The 23,207-nt window shown below is 41.5% G+C and overlaps 1 protein-coding gene across 2 annotated transcripts in view; it reads right to left on the bottom strand.

Moving 5' to 3' along the window:
- Nucleotides 1-1,656: 1,656 nt before the first annotated feature.
- The window catches only part of rcan3 (regulator of calcineurin 3), a 47,199-nt gene continuing 25,648 nt past the window's right edge, over nt 1,657-23,207 (bottom strand). The window contains exons 2-4 of one of the 2 annotated variants that reach the window (XM_034576433.1): nt 8,942-9,115; nt 7,763-7,934; nt 1,657-4,846 (exon numbers count right to left, since the gene is read on the bottom strand). In XM_034576433.1, coding sequence (XP_034432324.1) covers nt 4,692-4,846; nt 7,763-7,934; nt 8,942-9,115 — 501 coding nt within the window. In that variant the 3' untranslated portion in view covers nt 1,657-4,691. The remainder of the gene's footprint in view (nt 4,847-7,762; nt 7,935-8,941; nt 9,116-23,207) is intronic. The other variant, XM_034576432.1, reaches the window with a different exon arrangement.

Genomic DNA, 23,207 nt, shown 5'->3' with positions numbered 1-23,207 from the left:
TAGAAAGGATGGAAAAGTATCAGCATTTCGTACGTTTTACCAACAGTTTCACAATCATGTCAAGTTTTATTTTGAAAGTAACAGTACAATAGTCTAAAAATAATCATATATTTTAGTATTTTGAATCAATGAGGTGTAAAGTTTGAGTCTACACAAATCAATTTATATGTACAACTTATATTCTTTACCTGTCTGGTTAAATGATTCTGCGATTAGCTGTGTGAAGCTGTATCTAAGTACAGCACATGTTGATTCAACTATATGTGTATGCTTTTAAGGATCCACTTTACTAAGGACCTGACTGTATTGTTAGCTCAAGACTAATGCATCACTTTAAATTCCTGCAAGAGAGACGTTGGTGCTGTGTGATCCTGGTGAGCACCGTTCTAAAAGGAATCTGGAGGCACTGGCCCCATTAACACCCTGGAGGACCACGATAACCTGATCTGCTGAGGTGCAGACGTGTCGTCACGTTCAACAGTGAGGGGCATTGTGAGGAGGAATTCCCCCATCTGCTCTCCAGGAAGAGTGGGCTTTTTGTGTCATGGAGAAGAAGGCACAGGGTGATACAGAGCAGGCCTCATCTCACAGCCATCAATCAGTCCTCTGTACCTGAAATACTCTGACAGTGCTCCATGGTTTTTACCTGTGTAGATCATTTAACAGGGACACAGGTAACATTTATGATCATGGATCATGTTGGACACACAGACAAAATCATTAAGCATGACTTGCAAAAATTCTAAGCTTAAAGTTGAAACCAAGGTTATATGTATCTTTCAGCACGTAGACAGATACTTTTTCCATTGTGGGTGAACCTGCGCTTGCAAAACATATTTTTGTGCAATCTGAGCCGAGAGTGTGCTACTGTTTTGCCTTTGTTTTTTCTCTCCTCACGCAATAATGAAACGCAGCTTGTCAGGGGGAAATGGATGAGAGAGATCTATTGTTACAGGATTCACGAGCAGTCGTCGGTTCTGTATGACTGACACGAGGAAACTGCAGCCGTGAAATTCAAAAGGCGGCTGAAAAGCAGGTCAGCGTCGCGTTGCCTCACAGGCACCTCATCTTTATGTTATAGATGTCATGTGTGGCTCACTGAACGAGTCAGAAATTGGTAACAATGGCAGCGTCTCTGGTTAATAGAGGCTATTAACTGAACCTTGCTGTTATTGTCTTTAACATTGAAACAAGACCGGACAAAACTTTAACCCTAACATGAGGAGCCTTTTCTTGCCCTATTTTTCCAAGAGACTTCATTTGCTAGCTCAAACAAAGATGGCAGCTGGAAGTATTATCTCTGCTTTCATAATACAACATACAAAGTATAAAAGGTTTTATGTCGTATGAAAATATTAAATACTGGAAAATAACGTACATACATAACAGATTTAGATACAACCTGATGGTAAAGCCTATAGCAACAAGTCTATAATTGTTTAACTTCAGATGGCCAAAGGATTCAGCTTCAAGTGTTTTAAAGAACTTCTGATAGAAAAAAAAGATCCATTTCTTAGCAAATATTTTTTTATGCACTCAGAACATTAATTGTAGGCAAATAAATCTACATTTAAAGCCAATGTGGACATTGATGCTCGAGATTTTGTTTCCACTTTTTTCTTCTCGAAAGCCCTAAAATAAACCACACGAAACATGGCTTTTAAGAATAAGTCTTTATGTATATTGTATGTGAAACAAAGGACTATTATACTACACAAATAGAAGCAGATACTGTAAGAGACAGAGACCATCTCTGAGAAGTAAATACAGACCATGAAAATACAGATACCGGTATTATAGAACTGTAAATTATTGCTTGTTTTGCTACTTTGTTTTCTGGAATTCTACAATACAAGATACAATATTCATATTTCAACAGAAACAGTACAACAGTGACAAAGTGTAGTATTGACCTTTTTAGTAGACGTTCCCCGAAAGTAAAAGAAACCTTCAAACAGAGTCCATGTCGAACTGTTGAACACAACACAATGACAGTTGGTTTTGATCGAGCAGGACTTATTGTTACACTTTTTTACGTCATATTTTTTCCCATTACAACATTGCAAAGAGAAGCCGTAACAAACCGCACACTGGGACTGGCCTCAGCAACAAAAAAACTTGGCATATGTACATAAATATACATTTTCATTTCCTCTGTGACCAAAATGCACCCAGTTTGAAACACCACGACCAGAGTAAAAAAACCTCCACAAGTGTCCCACTGCTTCCTCTTTCTCATAATCCACCTCAGCAGCTCCACCAATCTGCCGTCTGCATCAATAACCACGACAGCTTTACTGTAGTGCCAATAAAACTGCACTCTGCCAACAGGATGAATCTCAAAGAACTGTTTAACTCTCTCAGAAGATAAGATTATGTTTTTCTTGTGGACAAACACAAAAACAAAGACATTGATTTTGTTCTGCAGTGTCATCCTGCCTCGTTTTCAGCCTCCTACTGTGCTGCGTCTCTGCACGTTTTCCAGTAGCACACTTTCATATATATATCCAAAAAGGCCTGAAATTCTCCAAGGTTCACGCTAGCAAAAAGGAAGTGGAGTGTATCACTCACTGCAATATGCTGGTGAAAAGGCTAACCAGGTGTTCAGCTTGAGATAAAAAGAAAAAACACGAAAGAAACAAGAAATTCAATGTGCTTCCTACTTTGTCTCAAGAAAGACAATTCATGTCAAGGAAACGAAACACTGACGATAAAGTGCTCACATGCAGATGGACTTTTGCAAAATAAAACAGCAAAAAAGTTCGATTTCATGCTGCCTAATGACAAACAAGGTTTAGACTCACTGCTGACACCCACAAATCCCTGTTAGAAACATTTGTTCCTGTTGCTTCTAAAGCACAGAATGATTTCATCAAAAGAGTAGTTGAAGCACATTAAGCTGATAAAGGACTGAAGGGAGAATTGCACAATAAAAGAAGAAAAGGAAGTAAGAAAGTTATGATTTTTTTTTAGGGGAATTAGTTCGAGTTTGTGCCAAAAAAAAAGTGGAAAAGGAGTTTTTTCGATATAAAATAAAAATGCAATAAAGTAATTGCAGATGTGTTGGGAAAATGTGATTTCTCTCAGATTAACAAATATACATTAGTGTCTTTAAGAAAAAAAATCATTGTATGAGTGAATGCTTTGGTTGATATCTCATGAGGCTACCCTAATATTCCCTTTTCTCAGCAAAATGCTTCCAGGTAAACTACAAAATCTATAAGGACTATTTCCACAAATCGACACCACGCTCAGCTATTTACAGAGAAAAGCAGCGCAGTAGTAATCAGGCGCGCAGCAGTAGACGCTTGAGAGCCCCGCAATTGCTTGGAGATATCGAGAGATACTCAGTGCAAAAAAAGCAGTAGGTTTCAGAAGAAAAAACCTGACACATAGAAAGTGGGTTTGATCAAACGACATAACCAAAACATTAAAGATATGAAATTCAACAAACGGAATCAGAGAGAAAAACAAACAAACAACCTCTCTAAAACCCTTGAAGGAAATGAGGGGGGGGATTATCTGTCTCTGATCCATCAAATCCCCCAAAAAGCGACAAATGCAAATTTGCCTCCATGCCAAAGACTGAACCGTCAATCATACAAAAAACCCATTAAGCTTTTTTCCCCCAAAGACGTCACTTTTAAACTCTGCGTGGGGATATGCACTTGCGTCAGAAGCGTCACACCATTTATTTCCCTGTCATCACAAACGACAATAAAAATAAAAAAAACACCTCAGCTCCTCATCTACGGAAATAAGTAAGCATGCAAAAAGTGTTGGGGTATAAAATACATAGTAAGAATACACATCTAGTAGTTTAGCAAAAAACAACACCTCTCCAAATAAAATAAAAAAGACAAAAACCGAAAAAACGAGCGACAAAAGAAAAAAACAACCACCACAACGTTGTTAGTCACATATGGCGCTTCGTGCTGTGTGATGTTAAATAGGTTCCTTTTTCTCGATATATCTTGTAGTACTTGTGTTTCTGTACGTATTTTTTTCTAATATATTATATACATGCAGACGAGTGGGAACATCACACACTCAATCTTGATGTAAGCTGAAGAGACAAACCAGATATGAAAATGGATGAAAAAGAAAAATAACAGACACACATATATGCATTTTATATATATATTAAACACATATATATATATATATATATAAGACACAATACATTTTTTTTAAACAAAAGGAGAAAAAAAAAAGAAAAATATCTTTGTTAGCGAAAAAAAAATGGCCGTGAAGCTAAGGGAGAGGTACGGCTTGCCAGCTAACTAACCAGCAAGCTACTGAGCAGGACTAGCAATGAGAGCTGAGTGTGTGTGATAAGTGACAGGTGCCTACAGTGGGACAGGTATTTCGACCCCTCATGCTGAAAACGAGGAGGGTTGTGTGGGGTGGAGGCAAGCGTGCCCGCCACTCCCCACGCTGTCCGCAGAATGTGATGAGTGTGTGTGTGGTTCTCATCCATCCCCTTCAGGCCGCCTCATTCCATCGCCACGCTCCCCACAAACACCGTTGTTGAGCAATGTTTGTTGGTTTTGTTTTTGCTTGTAGTTGAACTGAAATGAGGGGCATCGACGCTCTCTGTGAGTGCAGAGACAAGAGAGAGAGGGCAGGTGTGTTGCGGAATTCAAGGGTGCGGTCAGGGGGCCGCGCCGGTGTCATGGGGGGAGGCCTCTCTAGTTGAAGACTTTGGGCGGCCCGTCAGGACGTCTGGTCTGGACGATCTGCTGCTTTGGCCGCGCCGCCTCGTCCTCCTCTGTCTCGCTCTCGCACACGTGGACGACCACGCTGGGGGTGGACTCTGTCCCCGCGTGGAGCTCATACTTCTCACCTGTGGGAGGGGGGGTAAGGGATGGAAAGAGTGAAAGGAAGAGCGAGCGTTACCAAGGAAATATTTGTTTATGTAACCTTTCCCAAAGACCAAAAGTCCCCTTATGACACCACATTTAAATTCACTGATCCGATATTTTATTTGGATCTGCACAAAATTGCACACACTCATAAATATCAGTCCCCTAAAAACTTCCATTGAGATCCATGAAATATTAAGAAATGAACAAAAATGTGGAAAAATGGCCAATCTCACAATGTTACAGTAAAAGAGAAATTCCTGATTCGGATCTGCACCAAAATGTAATGTTAAAGTTTTTTTTCCTGACCCATACAGCATCCTCTCACCAAGTTTGGTGGTAATCCCTCCAGTAGTGTTCCAGTAATCTTACTAACTAACAGAGAGACCGACTAACAAACAAACAAACAGACGAAAACATGACCTACTTGGCTGAGGTAAAAAAAAAAATGTTATTGTATTAAAAAAACATGCTGCAGCTGCTGTATTTGAAATAATATGAATATGCAATTTAGTGTTTACTACTGAGAATTTCATTCAGAGAATTTTTACAGGTCAAAATAATCTGCTGTATTTTTTTTGCCTCGGTAATTCTTCAACGCTCGGGTGGAAAGACATGGATTCAAGAGAAAACAAAAAAAGGCCCTTCCTCAGCAAAGTGCCGCCGTTTGTCCAGATGCCAAACTCAGCGGACTTGGACCGAAGACATACACTTGAGAGATTGTATCTCAGTTGCCATGGAGATGAGATCAGACAGCTGGCAGACAGCAGGAAATTGGTCGAGTGGCTTTTTCACAGCGCTGCCAAACAGAGACGGACGGTGAATAGGGTCCTGCTGTTACCGCAGGGAGTTGATAGAGGGAGTCAGCGCACTGTGCTGCAGCCCAGAGCCGATCTGATTTCAGATGCCAGGATTTGAGCCCAGCAACAAAGCCATTTCCTGATGCCTTGTGTTGCTATGGTGACAACAGAACCTGATGAGCGTGGTCCAGACTGTGTGTGTGTGTGTGTGTGTGTGTGTGTTGCGTGTGTGTATGCAGGAAGTTAAAACGTGTTTTTGATGATAAGAAAGAAAAGATAATAGTGTTCAAGTGAATACAGACTTAACAGTTCTGTTTTCCATTTCATCAGTATGAGCGTGCCCACATACACAGACATGGAAAGACATTGTGGACACACCGTTCTATGTGTGGCTGGGTGACATTTCATAAAGGTTGCTGCAATCTAAAATCTTGTGGACAAAGGCAGACAGAGGCGCCATTACTGAGCGGAAAAGCTGCCGGAGAACGAGGCAGAAGGGGAAGATGTTGAAATTTTCCAAATCTAACAGCGTTGGGCTGAGCTGCCTACACATTTAACACACTCGCTAAAATTGTAATGGGGCATGAACTGCTAAATGATCCATCTGTGGTGCAGAGAAACTGATCTGCAACCGTTATATCTATTTGTGGGCTTGTGTTTCTTCATAGAGATGGCAGTCCCCTCGTACACTGTTTACAATAATATTAGTACATTTAAACAGTGAACATCGCAGTAATCTCACAAACAATATATCCTTGATTTTATACAGGGGTGAACAAAAAAAACTAACTTGTAATTTCTTGCCTGGATCCAATTTTTTTCCGGAAAACAAAACATCTGTTGCTTGAAGAGTTAATAAGTTGCAGCTAAAATTCTAGCTGTCTGTAGCTGACTAATGCATTTTAAGAATATAATCTTATATAACAAAAGGTCTTACATATACATATGGTTGCTTTATGCTGTACATAACATTATACTAAACATCAGGCTAATGCTAACAGTTCCAAAGAAATCCATGCAGGTGACAAAAAAGAAACTACTACTTTTTTGTATTGCAGGGTAGCAACGCAGTCCTAAATCTATATATTTAAGTATAATAAAAAACAAGATTTAACTGTTATTTGGGGTTTTGATTTTAAATAAACAATGTTATCTGAGTGTAAACCATCTCAAAATGAAGAAAGACGAGGACGATGCCGTTAAAGTTAGCCTATGAACTCTGAAACTAGGATTATCTAGACTGTTAGAGGTGTGTGTTCTTTGGCCATATGAGCAACGCATTGGTTAACACTGGTAATAGCTAGTTAGCTGGCATGCTAATGATTGCATCTTAAGTTGGAGAAAACAAAAAAACACAGTTCAACCAATTCCTTAGATTTTGGCTCATGTGGTTTTGGAATAAAGATAAAAAAAGCTTCTAAACATAAAAGCCATTTTTTGCATGTTGAGAAAACGTTGACCTATTGTGCTGATGATTAATCAACCGCTGTTTAACAGAGGGATTCAAAGAATGGTGAATTATATTTTGCAGACCCCTGCACAGACACACTAAGTGGCTTTGATGCGTATTTCCTTTCAGATGTCAGACTGCAGCAAGTCTAGGTTAAGCACCCTGGACACTGACGTATGGTGGCCAGCACAGTGGAGATGATTTATGGGCTTCAAGCTGCTTTTTGTCTGACCAGGATCTCATGCACAGTAACACTGCAGAAGGAAATTCTATGATCAAAGCCCATTTCATTTAGAGACATTGATTTCAAAATTCCCCATAATTAAATGATAAAGGCATGTGATAGCAGAAAAAGGTACAATTAGATGCAAGGCTGACTCACAAGCTGAAAAAAGTCAAGAATGAATCGGGGACAATTGGACAAGGTGCTCGCCAATTCCTTTGTCCTAATTGCTTCCTAGAAACATCGTCTCTCTATAACACCCTGCTGAGGAGCGAGAAATGATTTCCTGTTTGTATCTGGGTTGCTGCCCTGAGATGAATCACTCAAATTACCTCAGCGTTGTACCTGCTGGTGCACACGGCTGCGTATTAAATGTGTGAACACGCTGCACGAGCTTATTGAGCTGAAATTAGCGAGCACTGACCAGGTCCTAGCTTGGCTACTGCACACAGCAGGTCGTAGTTGATGACGGGTGTCGCGTCCTCGCTCTGGCTCCAGCCCACGGGTGGCGAGGCAGGCGGGGAGATCAGAAACTGTTTGACGGGCTGGGGAGGGGCCAGGTACGACTTGTCAATGTTATCATCGCCATTCTGGACCTATTGGAGAGAAGTCCACAGTTGATGAGTGCTGCAAATTGGTGATCGGGTGAATGTAGCCATAAATTCATCTGGAAGAATATTGCTTGTATTTCAACTTTCCTCTGAACATCAGTTTCACTCATTCAATATAATGGATATTATGCCTGTGCAAAGTGACAATATCCTGGATCTCTGTATGAGAAGATAACAGTTCTTACCTTTTAAAACACTAGTGCAGACCTTTGCAAATTGACTCTGATTGGATGAGGATCTTTTTATAAATGTAATCCTGATACTTTAGAGCCAGAAAAGCACATTAGGTTTGTAGTCATGGATTCTGTCTTTTAGTCTCCAATCGTACGCTCCTTCCTCTGAGGAGATTTGGGCTTTTGATAGCTGCCAATTGCCATAATTATCTGCCTGAGCTGTAAAATCTTTAATCCTCTTATATGAAAAAAGTACAGAGGTGGAATCAATTATTAGATGACTCGTGGCAATTTGACATTTACCGTCTGGGCAAAAACCAGGTTCAATTGGGTGAGAACACATCCTGGTTTATTAGCTTTTTTAAGTGATTTTCAGTCACACTATGTCAACGTGTTTTTTCTTTAGACATTAAACTGCAGCCATTTAAATGCTGTTGAATCACTGGCTATATGGAACCAGATTATATTTGCATTTTAACCAAAACGACTCTTTTCACCTACAGATTAGAAAAATCCAGGCCTCATCTATTAAGGAGCTTTTTGTAGGTGTTTGTGAAATGTATATAGAAACATCCTTAAATGAAGAATTCATGTGATCAGTTATGAGTGATGGCTTGTAACAGGAGAATTAAGGAAGCCGTCAGATGTGGCTCAGAGAAGACAGGATCCCAAAAACTGTTTTTGTCCTAGTTCTGTGTGTGCACGTTGGACAGAATGATGCATAGGGCGTTAACTGTCTATGTAAATAAGCAGTGCTCTTATGGTCCGTGTCTCAGGCCCCCTGGCTGCCCTTTCCCAGAACTCTTAGCTCACACTCACTTGGGCAAAGTAGAGTTTCAGCTTCTGGCCGTTGAATTCTGTCTCGTGTAGCTCAATGCGAGCGCGGGCAGCGACCTCTGGGGTGCCGAAGTTGATCCGGACTCTCCGGAAGCTTTTGAACATCTGGAATGACGTCTGTTCGTCGTAGATCCTAAACAACGCCTCGAATCTCTCCTGCAGAAGACAAAGACATACAAATGTACACATGTCATTTTTGATTTATATCTATGCATCCATCACTTAACTATTCACTATCTATACTTTGAGGGTCTCGGAGGGGAGCTAGAGCCAATCCCAGGTGACATTGTGCCAGTGTATAGAGACAACCATTCACAACTCACATTCACACCTACTAAGAGTGTCCAATCAACCTCCGACTAACTTTTCAAAACACAAACATGCTCAATATACAGTGAGAAAATAGTAAAAGCCAATAGCAGTTTTGCTTAATAGATACTTAAGATGATTAATCTTAATTGATTTACTTCACATTAATCTTCTAATCAAATAATCAACTAATTGTTTAAACAGTAGCTCCACGGAAAAGTAGCTGCCTTCTGGTAAAATGTCCACTGGAGCAGCTTAGTTAATAATATTCTATTAAATGATTTGTTACTGTGTATAAATATTGCATTCAAATGCAATTTTCTAAATTGTCAATAAGTTAATTTTCTGTAAATATCCAACAACTTGTTAAGCCTTATGAGACAAATTGTGATTTGTGAATATGGGCTATACAAATCAAATTTGATTGATTGATTGAACACAAACTTTAGGTTAAGTTAAAATTCCCTGACCCCTCAGTCTGTGCAGCAGACTTGACTCGAACTGCTCAACAACCAATTCATTTGCAATAGAGTTATTGAGGGGAAATTAGATTTTCAGCGTCCTCTCATTTCCTTGCAATCTCCTCTCATGCTGTCCGTCTCACTCCTCCTTCTTTTTTAATCTTCACCTAATTCTCCCCTGTGTCTGATCACTGCCCTCTCTACTCCGCACGCATCAGACTTTGTTTTTAACTGCACCCGTGTGATATATTCCCACATTTCCTACGTGTTTCAGTCGGCCCTCTCTGTGGGCAACAAATTGGCCTCCTCAGCTGTGAACTCAATCAAGCGGCTCAGTAGGAGGGTGGAAGGAAAAATGAAACAGGCCGCCGGGAGAGATGTTTTCTTAATAATCAGGTGCGCTATATTCTTCGTCTCCTTGCCGACCATCTCCCAGCGCGGCCAGGAACATGACTATGAAGCTGCTTTTCAAGAATCATGATGGATGATTGGCTGGAAGTGGCAGGAGAGAGGGAAGACGTGACCTGATTTGACTGCTGCAAGTTTCAAAGGTTCTTTCCAAGGGTACAGTCAAATAATCGATTTGGTTTTTGATCCATGCATGTTTACATCCTGCGACTATAGCATGATCACACTTTCACAGTATCCCTTATCCTATTATCTTCATTTCATTCTTTTTATTTTATCCATAATCATGATATATATGTTTATGTTATTCATATATCCTGAGAGAAGTTTATGCTGTCAGTGTCATCAATGTTAAATCAGTCCCACATTGTACTTCTGCCTGACACCTTCTATATCTGAATATACTTTCATTTCTCGAGCAGGCAGCGGGAGACCGAAAAGTGAAATCCTCCCACAACACGTCCCTTGTTCGGCTGACACAGCACCTCTCACCGGGAGAGGGAGGGTGCCTGATACCTGAAGGTACAGGCAGCACGTCGGATGTGAGACTAGTGACAGCAAAGTGATGGAAGAAACCCGGTGAACTGTAAACTCAGCACATTGCAGTGAGTGTCCTGTCAGTCCTGTGTCCTTCTGATGAATCCTTAAAATACTCTCTCATGTATACATCTGGTCTCAACACTACATTTGTGTTATTCAAGAACTCTTTTTAGAGTTGTTAACTTCAACACTTGGTTTGTGTTGTACTTTATGGAAATGATTTGGATGTGCTCATAAGATACGTTAAACTACAGGGAAATGTGCCGTGTTAAGGAAGCAAAGGGGATACAAATTAAACAATAAATAAGTAAACTATTGTAAACATTGCAATACTATACACAGTGTAAACAGATTATATTATACACACACACACACACACACATATTATATACAGTGTGAAGAGGATTGCACATGTAAGATGTTGGAATTTCACAGACATAACAATGCCTCTAGAAAGAGTGAAAGTCATATCGTAGTCAAAAACACGCTTTACTCTCGACTCTATATACATCACAAACTTTAAACTCTGCACTGCTATATTTTACGTCAGGACTGGACAGTAAACACTAAATGTCCTTCAAAATAAGATCTAGTATAAGAATACCGCTGTTTAATGATCTAAATCACTTTTATTTAAACAAATCAAATTTTCTACTGTTGAGGAAATCAAATCCAAACAGATGATCATATAAAATATCTTTTAAAAGCCTTGAGCATTATTTGTAAAATAATTTGTAAATGAATGTTATACACAACATTTACAATCATTGATAATAACTGTAATAAATTAGAATGGCACTCATACTTCCACTAAGGTATGCAGTCTCCTTCAATTCAATCAAACTGCACAAAATGATATCTGTTCCCTAAATATGCATTTCTTTTAAATCAAGATCCAAGAATTATTCTCTGAGAAAATCCGTCAAAATGTCAAAAAACGCTTTATCTCCCAATGTTAACAAATATCCTGAATCTGTCCCCTGATTTGGATCTTGTATGTATCGGGTTCTTTATGCACCCACACCACATCGTTCCACCAAGTTTCGTTCTATTCTGTCAAGTCATTTTTATGTGATGTAATGTAATCTGTAACAAAGCAAAACCCAAAACAGAACCTCCTTGGCCGAGGTAATAGGTGTTTTTCTCTACAGTTGAGTATTTGTGGCGATCGTCAGTATGAGACAATGTTCATGCTCTAAAACACAGGATGGACATCATCCCCCTGTCTGACACATACAGAGTGCTTACTGATTCAGCAAGCTGTGAACCACAGGTCAGATGCCCTGTGCTGTAAACTGTGGAAAAATATTGCAATGTAAGAATTTGCAGATAAACACCTTTACTCATGTCACTATCTCGTTCCCTCCATGCTTTATTTCCAGTTTTTCTCCACATGGAAATACATCTGGCCTTTCATCGCCAAAAGCCTCGGGGTAGCTGGCTACAATTCAGAGCTGACTTCACCTTCGGGCTCCATGATACCATTTTTAGTCCGGTTTGTAGTTCACCATACAAGGTGCATTCTACAGCAGAAGCTTGGGAAAGAGGTCAAGGCAGGAATGTGTAAATGTCTCCTTTTATGCATTCACAGGAGAAGACTGGTTTAACAATTAGAATACAAAATCCTCCACAAAACCAGAGGAGAGGGAATGTGAGTCACAACAATACAGGGACAGCCAAGTGTTAAGTGTGCTCATTTAAAATTAATTCTGTCATTCCCACAGACAACACAGCCGACTGCAAAACGGCAGTTATCCAAATATAATCCTCCCTGTAATTGGGTATAAACAGCAGAAAGAACAATATGTCAAATATTTTATTCAGGAGGTGAAAGAGTCGCCCTCTGCGACCCTGTTCCGTGTTTTAATCCTTTTTTTTGTCTCGATATTTTGAGCCCCTGTCAAAGCCAGAGAAACCAGGACACAGCCTGTGTCAAAACTGTTCATAAGAGGCTTTCAGGTGAGCACGACAACATGTTTCAGTGACCTGATAAGACCTGGACACGGAGCAACACTACGTTTCATTTGAAGTTGTGTTCCTGGACGCCTGTTATAATGTTAACGCCAATATTCAATCTCTGTTTTGTTCTGTTTTAGCCTGGTAATCTTTTAGTTCATTAGCATGCGCCCAATTTACCATCTTTCACTCTCACTGCCCCCTTTCCCTCTGTCTTCTTTTCTCTTTTCGCTTGTCCCGTGCACAAGCACATACACCCCCATTGTCTCCCACTGTCTCCCACTTTTTGACTTTATAATTTTGCCCATGTCCCATCCACTAACATGGAGGAGGCAGAGTTATGACCTGTACTTCAGCCAGCCAACAGGCGGTGAGATACTTTGGCGTCACTTTTGGGGAGCAGTCATGTCGTCCATCTTCACGTACAGACTATGGTTCCGCCACCATTTTATAATGATCCAAAATATCCTCTCATAACACCATTAAAGATGTCAGTTTAGCTGTGTGCTGCATTTTTTGCCCAATGCTGCTCTCTCTCTCTCTCTCTCTCTCACAGTGTCAGCGGCTTGGTGTCAGCACAACATCGGTAGATACCACTTTCCCTGTGTCTACAGAGCAGGTTCTCTGCCAAAGACACTTTCACATCAGCAACGAATCAGCAACGAATCCTCCGCATTATTCCGACATAGACAGGAAGTGACGTATTAACTCCACTGCGTAGATCACGGGATTATCTTGACAACACACAGACACCATTGTCAGCTTCTATCACCACAAACTCTCTAGACATCTTCGTCGGTGTCTTCTACGTGTGTGTCGGCGCTTTTTCACTTGTTTTTTTTTGTTTTTGTTTTCTTTTTACGTCTGTTGCTAGTAGAAGCGTCATCAACCCCCCCAATCGCCCGCGGTGAATCCAGCAGAGGATCCCCTGCTGTGTTCTCACATCGTCTTCTACTGGATTTCTATGGACTCCACACAAAGAGGCCAGGCATGACAAAGTCCACAGAGACTGCAGAGTTCAGATATGCCTGAAAGCAGCTTATGTTGCCGCAACAAGCAAACAGCCCTCAGGAGCCGGGCATTGTCGCTGTGCATTGGGTGTACATGATGATGTACAGCGTCCATGTTCACAGGACAAATGCCCCCAGAAACTGAAGTGAATTCTGCGGGAAACATCGCCCCCTGTTGCTGATTACAATAATGGCATAATAATAATGCTGATATAATAATGGAATAATGCGTTACTTTGTTACTTTCCCTTTAACTGAGCCAGGGGGTGTGTAGGGACACACACAGAACGGACAAATCAGCATCTTTGACAAGATAATTCTTATCCGCCCTATAATTGCAATTAGCTTGAGTACGACAACAAAGCACTTGTTTGGCCTTTCTGCAGAGCCCACTCAATCCGAGAATTTTCCATGAGTCAGGTACCATGACTCATGTGTCATCAAACTCCATGTGTGATAACTGTTTCGGTAATCTTTCACTCACACTCACACACACACACACACACACACACACACACACACACACACACACACACACACACACACACACACACACACACACTCTCACACACACACACACTCCTATATTGATGTTTCAGCATGAGCAGAGAAGTGGGGGAAGCTCCAGGATCACTTTCCATAATAGCATGTACTGTTTGTTTTAACCCCCGCACACACTGACGCTGATACACCCGCAGCTGATCGGCGAGTAACAAGTGAGCGTGCTGATCACTTATTGATGTGGTCTTTATGAGCGGACATCCTGAACGAACAAGAGGACGAAGAGGAAGGGGGAGACGAGGAAGAGGAGAGGGGTGTTGAATTACACACGGCTGAAAAGCGGCCTGCTCATCTGCTATCGCAACGTTCCCTGCTGTGACCCACTCCCTTTGTTCTCTTTGTGTGTGTGTGAAACTTGTGAGTGAGCATGTGTGCAATGTGGACGACATGTGCACAATTTTACCCCCCCCCCTCCCCACACACACACATTCTCACACACACACACACAAGCACAGAGGGCGTGTGTGCATGGTCAAATAATGTGGCAGGTAGCACCATTAGTATCCAAGCACAGCTGAAGGACGACCATTTGACTGTCAGCAGATATAGACGGGTTTATTGGGAACACACACACACACACACACACACACACACACACACACACACACACACACACACACACACACACACACACACACACACACACACACACACACACACACACACACACACACACACACACACACACACACACACACACACACACACACACACACACACACACACACACAGCTTGATCCAGCACCTGCTTCTCCTGCCTTTGCAGTGAGTGAGTGAGGCTGTAGGACAACAGGTGAGAGAGGAGAAGGGAACAGCATGTTCTTGTTTTTCAATCTCAACAAGGCAGACAACATCTATTGTAGAAGCGGGACGAAAATATGATTCGTTTCCAACGCAGTAGCTAGGTAACAAAAAAACATAATTCACAGCTCTAAATTCACCCTCATGTTCCCGCGGCATGTCAAAGTTTACTCACAGGTTTTGTTTTCTCAACAACAGAAATCTGATGTGTTCAGGGCGGAGGCCGGGAACAGGAGGAGGTGTTAAGTCACAGCTCTCAAATGGCCGACAACTCGACTTGATTGAAACGGCGAGTGCGGTCATTATTGCTGACTGCATGTTTCTCCGTGTCACCTTTACGTAACATCCAGGCTGCACCTCAACAGGATGAATTCCCTTCCTCTGCTGTCCCAGACTGTTGCTTTACTCTGTCCGGATGTTGCACAACTGGGATCGCCGAGGGCCTGTTTCCCCAAATTTGCAACATGGTTCAAATAATTGTAATACTTGTGCCAGCTGGCTAATTTATCTGAAATAAGAAAATACTAAAGATATTTTTTTTTGTTGCATCTTTTCGACTGTGTTTTCAGTTTCCAAAGCTTTTCACCAAAAAAATACCAAGTTTTCTTTAAATGGAGCAATTTCACCTTGATTTTTTTTGTCTCCTGCTTTTTACTGTTTCCTGCAGCCACCACACTTCACAGGACACAAAGTCCTTTCAGTAGCTCAGAAAATACCTGTGGTAACAGTGGCTACATCCGCAGTAAAACAAAATGCCATTTTAAAACTAAAACAATGTCTCTCCACGCGAGCCTTTTAGCTCCGCATCAGTAATAATCCTCGTCCATGTAACAAACCTGAAAATATATATCGCTTGACCATTCAGGTTCATGTGCATGATGATGTAAACAGGAAGCAGCTTGTCTATCTGTCAGTTGGTTACATACTTACAGCAAATGCTATGAACGAGAAACAACAGTGGTGAAAATTAAAATGACGTATTAATTTCCAAAGATGAGGTGGAGCTATTAATTATAAGTGTTAGAGATGTTTTGCATTCCCCGCTGATGGCACGGGTGACCTGCTTCCTGATAATGAGCAGCTGCTAATGAGTCAGTACATGAAAACACTACAGTGGTTGAACTGCAAACAGTATTTGTATTATCAAAGTAATCGACCTATGCTCTTTATTATACTATGTACACAACTATGCTGATCATGTGGAAATAAACCAAGAGACAAAGTAAACACAATAAAACTCCCATGTGTAGAAATGTGAAGCTCGACAGTGAACTGCAGCCACTCCACTGGTGTGGCTGCAGGGCTATCCTTTAGCAGATTGCCTCTTGGGTAATGAGGCAGTTATGTTCCTGACGGTAATGGAAAGACTGTCATCACAGAGACAGCAGGACATGACTGCGGGCACGACACAATCGAGCGACCCGGAGAGGCGGCACGCACGGAGCCGGCGAGCGGTCCTGACAACACGACCGTCCGAACAAAGATCAGCGGGCTTAGGGAGAAGGCGCGGGGGCTTTGGCGGGTGATGTCGACATGATTTCATCTGGAGCAAAGTCAGGGGGCAGAAAAATAAACAGCGTGTGAGTGACAGAGCGCTGCAGAGGCACAGGACAGGAGGGAGGAAATGCAGTGCGTCTACTTCACACCTCTTCCAGGTAATGAATCAGTTAAGTGGCGGAATTAGGTGTAACCGCGTGACACACGCCTGTGACTCAAGTGTTTTCCTTATGTAAAGGCTGGGTTGTGTTTCTTCAGCTGGCAGGGATCATTGCTGACAACTGACGGTACACACCATCCTATATTACAGACACCATGCCTTTCACATATGAGGAACGCAGCAGGAGATTGTCCGGTTCAGACGAGATCACAAGGCCTAGTGTTGCCAAAAGGAACAATAATTTCCCCCTCTGTACAATGTACAATAAATTATGCAAAAATTCCCATTATGTGGTTTATCTTCATCGTTCAGTGTCTTAGTGTATTAGAGGTTGTATCATTGGTGTATACACATGCTTGTTGTGATGATATACGTCAATATGGACCATGCGTATTTTACACATCTCTTTTCACATGGCATCTGTGCAGCCAATCAGAATTGGTGCACTGATGCAGGCAGCGATTGAGAGGTGGAGCTCTGTGTCTCGTACATCCCACACCAATGTGCCAATCTGTTGTTTATAGATTTTCATTGTTTTTTAGATATGACTCCTGTATGATAAATTCCCCAAAACATGATAATTTCCAACCTGAATGTCCGAACTTCAGTGAATGTCTGAGAGCAGCTTTATAAACATGACTGGAGCTTCAGGGGCGCTAAAGATTTCCCTTGAGGACCAGATTCTGAATAAATCCTCGGCAACTCGTGTCCGAACTGCGATGTTCCAGATAAGCTCCTACATGCTGTCGACTCTCATCGTGGTCTTTGTCGGCTCGTTGGGCAGTTTGAGGAGTTAAATTAGGCTCACAGCCTCACACGGGACATATTCAGCTGTTTGTTCCCTGTCACTGGTGAAACTCGCTGACATGTTCCCTCCTTCTGATCGTCCACATGACTGGAAAATGCAAACTCAAACCAAGAAGAACAAATCGTCCCAATTTGAATTCAAGAATAACAGGCATTTGCCAAATGTGGAGAGAAACAGCACATAGAGATTAAAAAAAAAACTTTCGATATAGAGATGGAACAAGGAGTTGGTCAATTCATAAACAAATTAATTATAGATTTTTTTATCATTTCAAGGGAAAAAATTGCAGAATTTCACAGGTTTTGGCGTGTATGTAAATATCTTGATCTTTTATTAGAGGAAACTGAATATCTTTGGGTTTTTAGATCATTGTTTGTGCAAACCACGCATTTTAAAAACTTCAGCAGAAAATCTGTTGGTGAAGTAAAGAAAGATTAAGTGATTAACCCAGAAAATGACCAGCAGATTAATGAGAATCACCACTGGCCTCAGTCCTGATGCATTATCTACAAACATGGTTCGTCTGTGTAAAGTTCTGCATCTGAAACATTTCAATTCACTGATGGAACCGCAATTCTCTATTTTGATCTGGTTTCTGATTCAAGCCTGTACCGTGTTTATTTCAGACACCAAAATCCACGCCGGTAATCCACAATCTAGTTCAGTTCTAAGTTAAACAACACTATTTGGTATTCGGGAACAAAATGAAAAGATTAACCGAACCTAATTGTGATGTAAAAACGGGTTATTCAGTGTTTTTTTGTTGTTGTTTTTTTTCCTCTGCTGAATCACTCATCTTTCTGTTTGACACGTGCTTGGCTTTAGCACAGTCTAATCCAAACCCTCGTGCTTGAATGGGATTTGGGTGAAAACCAACAATCTGGGCCACGGAGCCTCTGGGTGAGTCAGGGACAGTATTACACTAAAAATAGACCATTGTTGGAATAATTAAGAAAATTCATTTCTTTTATTGTGTGGACCATCGTGTTTAATTACTGTTCCTCCCTAAAGGGTCAAACTGGAAGCGGTGTAATGAGGTCAAACGCGTCGTGCAGATTGTGGCGATAACAGATGAGAACCGGGTGAAAAATACCTGCATGCACTGTCTGTTCCAGCACATTTTTGCTTATCACATTCCATATTGTTTCCATTACTGCTCCATAAACCAGAGCCAACTTTCCACTGCAGTTACGGAGATTACTAGTGACATGAAAAACGTATTGTGTTTAAAACACGGCAGACCTTTTTTTAGCTGCTAAACGTTACTAAGAACAATGTCTGAAGTAAAGAAAATACTCCAAATATGAAGATGTTTCCATTACCTCATTCAGGTTTTCAGCCTTGTTTTACACAAACACACATCACGATCCACATGTTTCACGGTGGTTATAGCCTCTGCTGCTGCAGCTTTGTAGCACTTTAACTGAGATTGTTATATTCAGGTTTCAGTCAGAGCTGTGACTGAGCAAAGCACTGGACCTAGACGGGTACTAGGGCTGTGCAATATGAGCATATAAACATATCATGTGGCCAAAAGAAAAACGTGTATCATTTCATACCATGCCCTTATTTTGTTGTGCCATACCTCCCACTATTTACAGCAGTGCTTTTGGACAGGACTTTGCATTCTTCGCCATGTGATGGATGCAGGCAGGAAATTAACATTGAAGCCAACACAAACAATTACGGAGGACAGTGAAATGTTACGTGGGACGAGGTCATTCCGAACAGAAGAAGGACTCCGACCAGCCAAGAAGAAACTACACAAAGAGCTCGCACCTTGATGGTTGGGTGTGAATATTCTGACGTGGACCTGAAAACTGTCTTTAGTATTACATGCTGCAGATCGGTCACCACAACACACTCGAACCCCACTGACCTCTTTTGCCACCGATGCAAGAAACATGTCAATTAGTATGGAGAGAGTCAAAGGACGAGAGCCACCAGAGAACAGTTGAGTGCTCAAAACAAGCCCCAGACTCAAAACGTGCAAGAAGCGTTAGCCCCCGGTACACCATATGGTAAAGAATTACAAAGATGGAAGGAAGTAGCAGCTGCTGCTAAGACAAGGCCCCAATTTACAGGGTCCAGCAAATAAAACTAAGTAATGATATGAATTGTGTTTTTTGTATTGACCTTCATTGTTACCTCAGTCCTACCAGACCAACAGCCCCCTTATGAAACCACATTTAAATTCACTAGATCCCGATTTTAGATATATTTAAATCCATTCCCCCATATGTTTTTCATCTATGTCAATAAAATAATTGGAGAAATCGACAAAAATGTTGAATAACGCCCTATTTCTCAAAGTTAAAGAAAGGGAATCAAAAACTCGTGCCAGAATTGAACGAGTTCTTCCTCGGGTCAGGGCCCTCCCCTTCGCAAAAACTCATTGGTTGAGTAGTTTTGGCGTAATCCTGCTTAAAACAAACAAACAAACAAACAGAGACGAAAACATAACCTCCTTAGCAGAGGTATTGAGGAAGCAGGAATGTTTTATACATTAGATAAACATATTATACTCATCAACTAGTGACAAGTTCCCAACAACTGACTCCCATCTTGAATTTCAGAACAAACGAACCACTTAAGGTTTTAAGTTGCCACAAGTTGGTATTAATATTTATCTTATTCGGCAATGAGTTAATATATCAATCATTTTGACAGGTATCCTCACACAGGCCTGACACTAAGGCTGCAAGTTCAGCAGCAGGAAAGACTCCAACCTGCAGTTAACTTGCTCACTTGGATGAGGTGATGTGTGGCCACAAGAAAAACAGAGACTCGATATCATTGGATAAACTCTGAGGTTGTGTGTATGCCTGTGTGTGTATGTGTGTGTGTGTGTGTGTGTGTGTGTGTGTGTGTGTGTGTGTGTGTGTGTGTGTGTGTGTGTGTGTGTGTGTGTGTGTGTGTGTGTGTGTGTGTGGTGACCCAACACTGACACATACGTAATCACAGCCTCTGTCGAAGCAGCAGTTACCATCAGCATAGCAGCAAATCCTCCTTGTTACAAAACAACAAAAACAACTCATGATTAAATAGCTGTGTTTGCACTGTGCGGGCTGCATGGGCACCGGTGGGGGACGGACGTGAACGGGGCGAGTGTTATTACAGTGGGATCGATACCTGGAGCGGGGAGCGGTATTGACGGGGGCCGGCTGCTGCGCTGCAGCGCTGCCTCTGGGACAGCGAGTCCACGGCAGGGACTGAAATCAGTTTACAGTATGTGAGGACACATTAATCTCATTACCACCAATGTGGTCATTACGCTTTTTATTGAGGCAGAAGCTTTTCCTCGTCAGCAGCACTTAGGCCGGTTCAAACACACACACACACACACACACACACACACACACACACACACACACACACACACACACACACACACACACACACACACACACACACACACACACACACACACACACACACACACACACACACACTCCTAACGTGCAAGTATGTCCACACAGGCTGCTAATCCATAGAGGTCCACATTACATAAGGCAGCTAAGAGATGCTACACAAACAGCTCTTACTTCATGCCACTGCAGCATATGGACAGATGAACTCTTTTTCTTTACGCTCCATCATCCTGCCTCCTCCTTCGCTGCTTCACCTTGATAATGATGCAGCAAAAAGCTCAGGTATTATGAAAATGAAGTACGGCTGCACAGCTTTGCAAATGTGACGCATGTCGTCCTTCAGTATTGAAACATGGACGGTTGTGTTAGAAAGTAACCGCGTACGTTAACTTAGTTCTGAGGTATTTTATTTGAGTATTTCTATTTCTATGCACTTCTTATCTTCTACATTTTGGAAAGAAACATTCTAGCATGTTTTTTACTACACCACACATATTTCAAACCTTTCATTACCTTGCATATTCAGAGTTAATATTCAGATTAAACTAAATATATTTAACAAACAGATTATGATAAATAATTTGTATATCAAAGTACCATGCACTATATAAAGTAGGATTGGGTAATATAACAATATCAATAATAATGGTAATATAGATTGTCTCAATAGCAATGTAACAAAGGTTCAATATAAATGGATATAATGTCATACTCTGCCCATAAAGAAGAGTTTAAAACCACAACCTTTACTCAGGATACATATTGATGAGGATACTCAAATTACTGCATTAATGCAAAAATAATTGTACAATAATATAATTTGATTCTGAAGTGGGACAGAGTAATTTTACTAACTGTGACACATGAGATTTACAAATGTGTAAAAGCTGAAAATCAATTTTTTAAGAAGTTGAAACCAGTGACAAACATAAATGGATTAATCAATGATCAAATCGTCAATTATTTTCTGTATATAGAGAAATATTAATATATAAATGTGACCTACATAGATAATATATAAACAGTACATATAAATGTCTCAGCACTATAGTAGGTCTTAGAAAAGGCTTTGTTACGAAACATTAATAAAGTTCACCTTTAGCTTGCAGGAGGCGGCAGACACACTGTCTATCTTTAGGTAATAGGTTAGACGTTGCTATTTTAAGGACCACCTTGTCTTTCCAGAGTCGTTTGTGTTGGGCTGGAAATCCCATTGGAAATTCTGACCGCAAAATAATGTTACAGCCACAAAGGTCAATCATTGTGTGACACAGTTTCTCAGTCTTTTTCATTGTGGGCCCGTACATTCCACTCCGAGGCCTTTTTCTTTGCTTCTAATCTTATCGCTTCATACTTTTGGCGTGTTCACCACATGGTAACCGGATACCGCGCCCAGGAGATGGTCCTTTTGTTCTACGTCACCCTAACGGACACAGCGCTAACCTTTAGCTGACACCAGAGCCGCGGCTCTCCTCTAGGGTTTCAGGCCAAAGTGAGCTGCCCATCTCCACCTGCCTATAGTGCCCAGGCTGGGGGAGCAGGCACACCTGAGCCCACTGCTCTGGCCCAGGATCGCTCAACCTTGCCAAGGTGCAGATCTGGTTTCCAACCGGCACAGAACATGATACAGTCACTGTCGACATCCATCCTGTCTGTCCTGCCTCTGCTCCTCTGCCTCTCGCCTTCACCCCAACAACTGATCGGAGTGCATCGCAGGAGCGTTTTTAAAAATGTGAGTCTGGGTTCACATTAATGTTAAGATCTAATTTGTTTTTGATGAGCATGAAGCCGTGTCCTTCCTCCAAATAATAAAGCAACAAACAGTTGTTTAGAAACCTCACTTTGCAGATTAGATGCTCAAAATAACCAATCACAAAACAAAGGGAATGACAACTTGTTATGTAAGGTTGTATATCAAAAAGAAATACTGTGGGAAAGAATGAAAGCATCATCGACGTCAGCAAATCAGCCCAGATTAGCTCCACAAATAGCAGATAACTCATCAAATATCTCCTGCTTCCTCAAAACATGTGTACTTTCTGTTATGATAAAGCCTGAGAACAGACATATGATACAAGCGGGAGATAAACAGGCAGAGAGGAGGACAGACCCCAGGTGGATGGAAACTTCTGCAGGCGTCCTCGGCGAGGAGCGGTGTGTGTGTGTGTTTGCTGACAGAGGTGTTCACGGGTCTGTGAGTCCGCTGACTCACTGTTGGGGTTGGAGTGTGTGACTGTTGTGTGTGTGACTGTGTGTGTGTGTGTGTGTGTGTGACTGTGTGTTACTATGCTCGTCTGTGTGTGGGAGGGCAGGATTGAGTTGATTGTCGTCTGTCCTTCGTGGCTTGTAATGCTGCCTCTGTTGTG

The sequence above is a fragment of the Hippoglossus hippoglossus genome, chromosome 22 (assembly GCF_009819705.1).
Source record: "Hippoglossus hippoglossus isolate fHipHip1 chromosome 22, fHipHip1.pri, whole genome shotgun sequence".
NCBI lineage: Eukaryota > Metazoa > Chordata > Actinopteri > Pleuronectiformes > Pleuronectidae > Hippoglossus > Hippoglossus hippoglossus.
The sequence above is the reverse complement of the archived record's forward strand: the minus strand, read 5'-3'. Positions and strand labels throughout refer to the sequence as shown.